At 47.8% G+C, this 10,513-nt stretch overlaps 1 protein-coding gene across 12 annotated transcripts; it reads left to right on the forward strand.

The window, feature by feature from the left end:
* The first annotated feature begins 2,925 nt into the window (after positions 1-2,925).
* Positions 2,926-9,004, forward strand: LOC127005690 (uncharacterized protein DDB_G0280205-like). Of its 12 annotated transcripts, none has more exons than XM_050874802.1 (7): positions 2,926-3,948; positions 4,155-4,329; positions 5,268-6,488; positions 6,882-7,744; positions 7,931-8,023; positions 8,208-8,300; positions 8,394-9,004. In XM_050874802.1, exons 4-7 carry the CDS (start codon positions 7,320-7,322, stop codon positions 8,725-8,727), a joined length of 945 nt encoding a protein of 314 aa, XP_050730759.1. In that variant the 5' UTR covers positions 2,926-3,948; positions 4,155-4,329; positions 5,268-6,488; positions 6,882-7,319; the 3' UTR covers positions 8,728-9,004. The 12 variants fall into 12 exon arrangements, 9 of the variants coding, with proteins under 9 accessions (XP_050730759.1, XP_050730753.1, XP_050730751.1 ...); XM_050874796.1 differs by having other exon boundaries at positions 5,268-6,119; positions 6,369-6,488; positions 6,882-8,023; XR_007758860.1 differs by lacking the exon at positions 8,208-8,300.
* The last annotated feature ends 1,509 nt before the right edge of the window (positions 9,005-10,513 follow it).

Raw genomic sequence — 10,513 nt, forward strand, 5'->3', positions numbered from 1 at the left:
TACCCATGACCCAGCCTCAAAAAACGGCAGCACTGCAAAACACAGCTACCACATTTTGTGGTATTTATACAAAGTCATTGTCATCATTCCACTAGAACAATATTCAAAGCCCCCTATACATCCTCATTATAAATTTATATAAGTGCACTATTATGAAGTTTCATTTCACGTTAATCTAACAATAAGACAATAATTGCTGCTTGTATACTTGGCATCGCCGCAAAAGGGAAAGCCCCGAAAAGGGCACCGCCAGGATGGACTCGATAGATTGGGGATACTATAGTGGGTGCTTACCTCCGTCCTAGGGCTCAATGCATTCAGGCCAAAAAACCCCTCACACAAACCATTTCATAATACCAAAGCATTTGTGATCAGATTATGCATCATCTATTTTGGGGGGTTTAAATATCATGGCACAAACTTGGCCCATCGCTGCTACACGGTAAAGCCACAAACTTGGCCCGTCGCTGCTGCTGGGTTAATGGAGCAGCCACCTGTGTCTGAGCCAAGATGTCTGGATGTCTCCGCCGCTGCCTCTCCACATGTCTGAGTCTCCCTGTACTTCCAGTGTGTTGCCCCGCCTGGAGAGACACGTTGATGGAGGTGGCCGTGTGTGTCACCCTTTGCCTGTATCCTCTGGCGCCCAGGTAAGCAATGATAATGATTATGATAATACCAATAATAGTAATGAATATAATAATACCAATAATAGTAATGAATATAATAATACCAATAATAGTAATGAATATAACAATACCAATAATAGTAATGAAATGATAGTCGGTCAAATAACGAGATCATTAAACACTGTTGCTCTTGTATAATTTTCATCTTGTGTCTAATTCTCCGTCAGTCTCCTGGGTTGTGTCTAAGTCGGTCTTGTTCTTTCAGAGGCGCGTAAGTGGAGAGCATCGGCGCAGCGCGGGAGCATCACGTCAGGGTGTAGGGTGTTTGTTTAGCTGGTGTAGGGTGTTAGGGTGTTAGGGTGTTAGGTGTAACAACGGTTGGCTCTTTCACAGAACGGGTGTGATTCCGTTCTGCGTTTGAGTCTTCCACCTTCAGACGGTCTCCCTCCGAGATGTCTGAAGTTTTTTTGTCGGTTTTCTCCGTAGGAGGAAGCCGACTCTAGCTACTCTGGCCTCTCTTCCGGGGGTCAGAGCGGTCGGGCTCTGCTTGGCCAGGCGTTGCCTTTCGCGTTGTCTCCGCCGACGTTTTGCCAGACTCTTCCGTAAGGTTGAGCCTGGCTTTTTTATTAGGTGGATCAGGCTGCCTTCTTCCAAGGAGTCTGATGGGAGTGGAGTCTTTTTTTTGGTGTATGTCTGTGGGTACTTAGTGGGTAAGGGAGGGTGGGGTAGAATGGTTGGTGGGCTGGAAGTGGGTTGGGGATGAGCCTCCTGGGATTTGGGTTGTGTAGCCCACCGCCTGGTGTGTTGGGTAACCTTCACGCCAGGGGGGGGGTGCCAAGACCATATCCATCTCCTGGGCAGGGCGATTCCCCTTTCCCATGCCAACTGGCCCTCCTCCGTCTGCCTCCCCAAACCCCTGCTAAGTGCTTGTGTGTGTTATTTTATTTAGGATGTCTTTTTTTTCTATGCCTTTTTCCCGTGTGTTTATACCCAATAGCTAGCGTGTGTGTGTGTGTGGCAGTCCGGAGGCGCGTGCAGCGAGGACATCACATCACGTCACTACGGTATATCCACGGTATTTGGTTTAGTGTGTGCTGTGTGTGTTTGTGTGTGTGATGGCAGGCCTGCCGTGTGTTTGACCTTTTGCTGTGTGTTGCTGTGTGACTGCTAGGATTTCATTTCTATGTATGTTTTTTTCCCCATAACCCCCTTCCTCCCTAGCTCTTTAGCCGTTGTCCCTGCTGGGTGGATGCTGCCGGGCGACCAACGGCGGTGGCGGTGTGCAACGCGGGAGCTGCTGAGGTTTGGGGTAGCACTACGGTGCAGGTTATGTAGGGTGTGTGAGTTTTTTTTTTGTGTGAGTGTCTTTTTGTGGGGTGTTGGCGGGGGACTTAGCTAATCACTGTGTCAGGAAGGCATGGGCGTGGCCGTCTGTCCATCAGGCCGACGGGCGGGTGTGCCACCTGGCAGTCAGGCTAGCAGGTGACAGGCAAGCTATCTGGTGGTCAGGCTGTAAGTCGGGCCATCAGATAGGTAGGCAGGCCACCTTGCGGTCGGGTTGTCGGGCGGGCACCCCACCCTCGGTCAGGTAGGCAGGCAGCAGCGTCTACGCTGAACCGTACGGCCACACGTACGAACGCACGGAACCCGTACGCTACGTTCCGCCGCACTGACGCTCGTCGTACCTCTGCTCGCACGCTTGGGCGGGTAGGGGCGGGGGCGGATGGGCGGACGGGCGGGCGACGTGGGAACGGGCGGGCGGACGGGTGGTCGGGCGGGTAGGGAGTCGGAGCAACGCTTGAAAGACGCGCAGATAGATGTCAGATTCTCCGTAGGGAGGTCTGGCAAGGTGTTAGTTTAGGCGCGGAGTTGTACGCGGGCCAGTCTGTGTTACAGCTTTGCCGTCAGGGTAGCTCCTCACGAGCTGCCCAAACTGAGGACCAGTTTTCTCACAGGAGGAGGCTGGTGGGGCCTAGGGTGTTAGGGGTACGACGGTTGGTTTTTCACAGAACGGGTGTTTTCCGTTCTGCGTTTGAGTCTGCCGCCTTTGGGCGTCTCCTCTGAGATGTCGGTTAGGATTTCTTTTTTATATGTCCGTGTGTAACTGTTGCCTTTTAGCCTGTTGTGTTCCTGAGCAGCAAGAAGAGGTGGCTGTGGTGACCCGCCCGATGCGGAAGGCTTCTGGGCCCTGTCGGCGGGGGCGCACCTCTCTGGCTGACTGGTTGACCAGGCTTTGACCAGGTGGCCGGGGAGGCGCATCTCGCTGGGCGGGGGTCTGGGGCCCTCCCGTCTTGGGAGGTCGCTGCAGCAGGAGGAGGTAACTACTGCTGGTTTTGTAAGGCATTGTGGTTGAGAGCACCTTGCAGCTGTAACGCGAATTTCGTTCCGTAATAAACAATGTACCGCCATGCTGCCTGTCCTTCCTCCCTCCCAGCACTGTGTACGTCTGTGTGTGTGTGTTGCTTAATTCTCCCTCCCAGCACTGTGTACGTCTGTGTGTGTGTTGCTTAATTCTCCCTCCCAGCACTGTGTACGTCTGTGTGTGTGTGTTGCTTAATTCTCCCTCCCAGCACTGTGTACGTCTGTGTGTGTGTGTGTTGCTTAATTCTCCCTCCCAGCACTGTGTACGTCTGTGTGTGTGTGTTGCTTAATTCTCCCTCCCAGCACTGTGTACGTCTGTGTGTGTGTGTTGCTTAATTCTCCCTCCCAGCACTGTGTACGTCTGTGTGTGTGTGTTGCTTAATTCTCCCTCCCAGCACTGTGTACGTCTGTGTGTGTGTGTTGCTTAATTCTCCCTCACTGCACTGTGTACGTCTGTGTGTGTGTGTTGCTTAATTCTCCCTCCCAGCACTGTGTACGTCTGTGTGTGTGTGTGTGTTGCTTAATTCTCCCTCACTGCACTGTGTACGTCTGTGTGTGTGTGTTGCTTAATTCTCCCTCACTGCACTGTGCGTACGTCTGTGTGTGTGTGTGTTGCTCTGTCTCTGTCTCTCAATCTCTGTCTCTGTCTCTCTATCTCTCAATCTCTCTCTGTGTCTTTCTCTCTCTCTAGTTAGTAAAGAACGGGCAACGTTTGCCATGGAAGACTCTACAGTATAAGACTCTACAGTATACATAAGAGTCTACAGTGTACATCCCAACCCTCTACGGCCGTTGCTGCTCCACCCGGGCATTACCACATCCACCCGGGTCTACAAGAAACCTCCACGGCCGAGCCTCAACCACAGAACACACCGCTACCGTTGATGAGGTTCCATGCCCCGGACTACCGCCATGTTAACCTCCATAATAGTCCTCAGCGCACTTGTTCTGAGACGTCCTGGTGAGTGAGTGTCCTAATTGCCTTTACTGATAATGTCACAGGTACCCAATGGTTCAGGTGTGGCTTCGGATATTTTTGTTATTGTGTCGTAAATATCCAGTGATTATTTCCGAGTCGCTGAATGTTCATCGCACACAGTTTGTCTTTGAGTAGAAACACTGATTAATATCCATGATCGGTTAGGTTACAAACTCCCTCGATTTCAGACTGGAGAGCTACACAACACTGGTCATCCGCTGAGTGGTTGAATTCCTGGTCTACCGGCCCCTGGAGGAGTGGTTGATTGCCTGGTCTACTGTGGATATGAGTGGTTGATTCCCTGGTCTACCCCTGGATGACGCAGCTGTTCCTATGCAGGGGAAGACTCACACAAGCGATAAGGTAAGATTTTAATGGCTGGGTTTACAAGAGGTTTTAATGGCTGGGTTTACAAGAGGTTTTAATGGCTGGGTTTACAAGAGGTTTTAATAGCTGGGTTTACAAGATGTTTTAATGGCTGGGTTTACAAGAGGTTTTAATAGCTGGGTTTACAAGAGGTTTTAATGGCTGGGTTTACAAGAGGTTTTAATGGCTGGGTTTACAAGATGTTTTAATGGCTGGGTTTACAAGAGGTTTTAATAGCTGGGTTCAAGAGAGGTTTTAATGGCTGGGTTTACAAGAGGTTTTAATGGCTGGGTTTACAAGAGGTTTTAATGGCTGGGTTTACAAGATGTTTTAATAGCTGGGTTCAAGAGAGGTTTTAATGGCTGGGTTCAAGAGAGGTTTTAATGGCTGGGTTCAAGAGAGGTTTTAATGGCTGGGTTCAAGAGAGGTTTTAATGGCTGGGTTCAAGAGAGGTTTTAATGGCTGGGTTCAAGAGAGGTTTTAATGGCTGGGTTCAAGAGAGGTTTTAATGGCTGGGTTTACAAGAGGTTTTAATGGCTGGGTTTACAAGAGGTTTTAATGGCTGGGTTTACAAGAGGTTTTAATAGCTGGGTTTACAAGAGGTTTTAATGTCTGGGTTCAAGAGAGGTTTTAATAGCTGCATGGGTTTACAAGAGGTTTTAATAGCTGCATGGGTTTACAAGAGGTTTTAATGGCTGGGTTTACAAGAGGTTTTAATAGCTGGGTTCAAGAGAGGTTTTAATGGCTGGGTTTACAAGAGGTTTTAATAGCTGGGTTTACAAGAGGTTTTAATGGCTGGGTTTACAAGAGGTTTTAATGGCTGGGTTTACAAGAGGTTTTAATGGTACATATCTACTGAATGTTGCTGTGTTACATATCTTGACATGCTCTCAGGGTAAGGAGTGTTCTGATATGGTGCCTTCCCCCTCCCCCAGCACCTGTCGGCCCTGGAGACTCCCCCCTGAGCCTGACGGTGGAGCTGTGGGCCCTGCACCAGACCCCCACACCCCCCCACACCACCCACAGCAGGGGCAGGGCGTTGAGACTCCCCCCCACAGGCTAAGACAGGGAGGGACTTGAAGATCCGGGTTTTTGTCATCTGCACAGGAATTGACATATAGTATTTGGGAGCAGCGAGTAGCGGGCTTTTTTAATAGAGTTTCCTTTTTTGTGTGTGCCCTTGAGCTGTCTCCTTTGTTGTAGAAAAAAAATACTTGACAAGGCTTTCATAGGTGTTTGGGGCATTTCCATGGGTAGTTTAATGACCCTGGTGGTAGTCTGACCCTTCCTCTGTGCAATGAACTTGAAAAAAACGCTCATAAAAATGCAGATATTAACCCAGTAGCAGCGGGGATCATGTTTCTTAATGGTCCCTCCAAGCGAGAAAAATGAGAAAAATTCACCCATCACACAAACCATTTCATATATATCAAAGCATTTGCGATCAGATTATGTATCTTCTATTTTGGGGGGGTTATATCATGGCTCACAACCAAGAGAGCCCGGGCAAAGTGGAAAAATTTGGGTAGCTTTTCCGATACCTACGCCCCTGTCCACCCAGCAGTGATTGGGTACCAGGTATTAATCGGGGGTTGTGTCCCGTCTCCTGGGGTCTGTTCCCTTCTCCTATAATTCCTTCCCCTTCTGTCTCTCTCTGGCATATGATCACCGATGTTGCGCTGCCCACTAAACAAAACTTTCCAACTTTCCAACAGTTGAATTACAGTTTGATCCAAGTGTTGTCCCTGTGGCTCACCCTCCTAGAGAAATACCTGTTGCTCTGAGAGGTAAACTTAAGAAGGAATAGACCATATGGAAAGATTAGGTATCATTATTGAAGAAAATACACCCACAGACTGGCTCAATAGTATGCTTGTAATTGTTTTGACTGAAAGTGTCATTCATACTGATCAGCAAAAAGTGGAAGCTGTTGATGCGTTTATTCCTGTCCCACAAAACAAAACTGTGTCAGAGGTTTTTGGGCATGATCAACTATGTGGGTAAATAATTCATACAAAATCTTTCCACACTCACAGACCCGCTGCGTGTTCTGCTGGAGAAAAACACTGCATGACTGTTGTTGGGAGGAGACACAGCATGAAGGCTTCCAGGAGCTGCAAGACATCCTTGTGGTCAGGGCGCCTGGTCATTATGATGTAAGTGCTGTACCTGTCTTGCTTTGTGTAGATGCTTCAAGCCTTGCACTATGGGCCTGTATAATGCAAGAAGGTCACCCTGTAGCTATCTCAATTTTGTTCTCGTTCCTTTACTTGTCCTGTTCTTTACATATGCCGATGTGCGAAATCAAATTTATTATTATTATTATTATTATGCAGCGAGGTCATTGACAAAATCTGAAAACAACTCTGCCCAGATAGAGAAAAAGCTACTTGCTATAGTGTTTGGGGTTGAGAGATTCCATTCACAGCAGTACGGCAAACATAACAATGTTGTAGAGACAGACCACAAGCCCTTGGAAGCTATTCTTAGGATGCCACATAATTGCCTCTACACCTTTGAGAGACTAATGAATGCTGATCCTTTCCCAGGGAGCGTCGGCAGAGATCGAGCTGGCGGAAGGCTGGCGGCCGGGTCAAGCTCACCACTGACATGCGCTCGGCCAATGTTGTTGACCTCGGCTATGACAATCTTACTAAGGTGGTGGAGGTGGGGAACGGCATCTACATTGACGACGGACTCAAGGAGATCGCTGAGACTACTACTATTACTATTACTATCCTCTATACTGCTATGTGTACTATTAAATCCTCTTTACTGCTACTATGTGTACTATTGAATCCCTTATATAGTACTTCCATGACAGCTGATCGGTGATACTATTACTACTACTACTATGACCACTCAATCCCTGGTAAGTACAATGTCATTATCATCATTATTTAGGTTAAGGTCCATTAAATTCAATCTTCCTGAATGGTTGGACACTTTATGGCTCTCCTCCTCCATTCTACTCTGTCTTCCGCCCAATGCTTATACGGCCCTATCAATCCCAAGTCTTCCTGTACACACCTTCTCCATGTTTTCCTAGGTCTGCCAACTGGTCTCCTTCCTTCTACCTCCATTCTGCTATGTCTTCTGCCCAATGCTCATCCAATCCCATCACTTCCAAGTCTTCCTGTACACAACTTCTCCATGTTTTCCTAGGTCTACCAACTGGTCTCCTTCCTTCTACCTCCAGTCTGCTATGTCTTCTGCCCAATGCTCATCCAATCCCATCACTTCCAAGTTCCAAGTCTTCCTGTACACAACTTCTCCATGTTTTCCTAGGTCTACCAACTGGTCTCCTTCCTTCTACCTCCAATCTCTCCAACACTCCCAGCACTGTGTCCTCCCCTGCTCTCTTTACATGTCCAAACCATCGGAGTCTTTCCCTTCTGAGCACTGTTTCCAGGTCCTCTACTAAAACTCCCAGCACTGTGTCCTCCCCTGCTCTCTTTACATGTCCAAACCATCGGAGTCTTTCCCTTCTGAGCACTGTTTCCAGGTCCTCTACTAAAACTCCCAGCACTGTGTCCTCCCCTGCTCTCTTTACATGTCCAAACCATCAGAGTCTTTCCCTTCTGAGCACTGTTTCCAGGTCCTCTACTAAAACTCCCAGCACTGTATCCTCCCCTGCTCTCTTTACATGTCCAAACCATCGGAGTCTTTCCCTTCTGAGCACTGTTTCCAGGTCCTCTACTAAAACTCCCAGCACTGTGTCCTCCAATGCTCTGTTTACATGTCCAAACCATAGGAGTCTTTCCCTTCTGAGCACTGTTTCCAGGTCCTCTACTAAAACTCCCAGCACTGTGTCCTCCCCTGCTCTTTTCATGTCCAAACCATCGGAGTCTTTCCCTTCTGAGCACTGTTTCCAGGTCCTCTACTAAAACTCCCAGCACTGTGTCCTCCCCTGCTCTCTTTACATGTCCAAACCATCAGAGTCTTTCCCTTCTGAGCACTGTTTCCAGGTCCTCTACTAAAACTCCCAGCACTGTGTCCTCCCCTGCTCTGTTTACATGTCCAAACCATCGGAGTCTTTCCCTTCTGAGCACTGTTTCCAGGTCCTCTACTAAAACTCCCAGCACTGTGTCCTCCCCTGCTCTCTTTACATGTCCAAACCATCGGAGTCTTTCCCTTCTGAGCACTGTTTCCAGGTCCTCTACTAAAACTCCCAGCACTGTGTCCTCCCCTGCTCTCTTTACATGTCCAAACCATTGGAGTCTTTCCCTTCTGAGCACTGTTTCCAGGTCCTCTACTAAAACTCCCAGCACTGTGTCCTCCCCTGCTCTGTTTACATGTCTGCCAAATATTTCCCTCTCCCTGCCTCTGTCCCTGCCAAATCACTCTCTCCCTGCCTGTGTCCCTGCCATATCTCTCCCTCCCTGCCAAATCTAGCCTCTCCTCCTTACCTAACCTACCTTACCCTACCCTAAGCTACCCTAACCTCCCTGTCTCTCTATCCACCAGGTTGACAAGCCACCACCAAGCTGGGTTTTTTCAGCCGCCGCCGAGTGGCTTAAAACTACCCACATGCTGTCCAGAAGACCACCTATCAACCCGGACTCTAGATTCTAGGATTAAAGATGAGCTCCGGGAGGGCAGCATAAGCCAGTGCAAGATGGCGTATGTATATAGTTATGAATGTATATACTTAGAATATCTCTTTGATAAGGCTTTCGTCGGAGTTGTGGATATTTCCAGGGGTAGTTGTATGACCCTGGTGGTAGCTATATATAGTCTGACCCTCTCTGTACCTTGAGCCTAAGGGTCATATTATAAAACATTTCATCGCCCAAGAACACTCATTTGACAAGGCTTTCATAGGAGTTGAGGGCATTTCCAGGGGTAGTTTTATGACCCTGGTGGTAGTGTGACCCCTCCTCTGTACCATGAACCTGAAGAAACACCTATTTGACAAGGCTTTCATAGGAGTTGAGGGCATTTCCAGGAGTAGTTCTATGACCCTGGTGGTAGTGTGACCCCTCCTCTGTACCATGAACCTGAAGAAACACCTATTTGACAAGACATTCATAGGAGTTGAGGGCATTTCCAGGAGTAGTTCTATGACCCTGGTGGTAGTGTGACCCCTCCTCTGTACCATGAACCTGAAGAAACACCTATTTGACAAGACTTTCATAGGAGTTGAGGGCATTTCCAGGAGTAGTTCTATGACCCTGGTGGTAGTGTGACCCCTCCTCTGTACCATGAACCTGAAGAAACACCTATTTGACAAGACATTCATAGGAGTTGAGGGCATTTCCAGGAGTAGTTTTATGACCCTGGTGGTAGTGTGACCCCTCCTCTGTACCATGAACCTGAAGAAACACCTATTTGACAAGGCTTTCATAGGAGTTGAGGGCATTTCCAGGAGTAGTTCTATGACCCTGGTGGTAGTGTGACCCTTCCTCTGTACCATGAACCTGTAGAAACACTCATGAGAACCCAAATGACCCCCTCTTTGACCTTTATGAATAGGTAATGTGAGAAGTGAAAGTCTCTTGCAATACTGCCCTTAGAGAACACTCATTAGAACCCGATTTATAACTTTTTTGAGCGGTACATAAAATCCCTGCTCAAGGTCTCCATACAGCAGGAGGCGTAACATACGTGTGGGTTTTCGAGCAAAATCTGGAAACCTATCTACGTTATTGGGGCTATTTCCTTGCAAATGGGGACTTAACTGAGAGAGTACATCACGGCAAAGCCATTTCTGGTCTCGAAATAGCAATACAGCACCTACCGGTCGAGATAGCCTTGTCTCGTTCTGTCTCTCTCTTATCTCTGTGTGTTATGTAAAGGCTGGCCTCTAACAATACATGCAAAAACATATGTAACTGTACCTAATGGGGTGTTAAGAAATGTTTGAAATGTTTTAAATGTTCTGTCTTTACCTCTCAGTTAATTCATTCTTCCTCATATATATATCTTGATTGCCCTCTCATCTTTTTAATTAATCCTCGATCGCTCTCTCTAAATCATCCCAGCCAGCTGTTCCTTATAGGGCACTCACACACTTGTACACAATTTTCCGTACATACCAAGATCCATTTCTAATCGTCAGCCAACTCTAATATAAATTCTTTCTCCCACTCCTCTTTATAATAGTTCTGTCTCTCTTATCTCTCTGTGTTCTGTCCTTACCTCACAGTTCATCATTTCTCTGTCTCATAATTCTTGCCTT

Source organism: Eriocheir sinensis, chromosome 30 (assembly GCF_024679095.1).
Source record: "Eriocheir sinensis breed Jianghai 21 chromosome 30, ASM2467909v1, whole genome shotgun sequence".
Classification (NCBI taxonomy): domain Eukaryota; kingdom Metazoa; phylum Arthropoda; class Malacostraca; order Decapoda; family Varunidae; genus Eriocheir; species Eriocheir sinensis.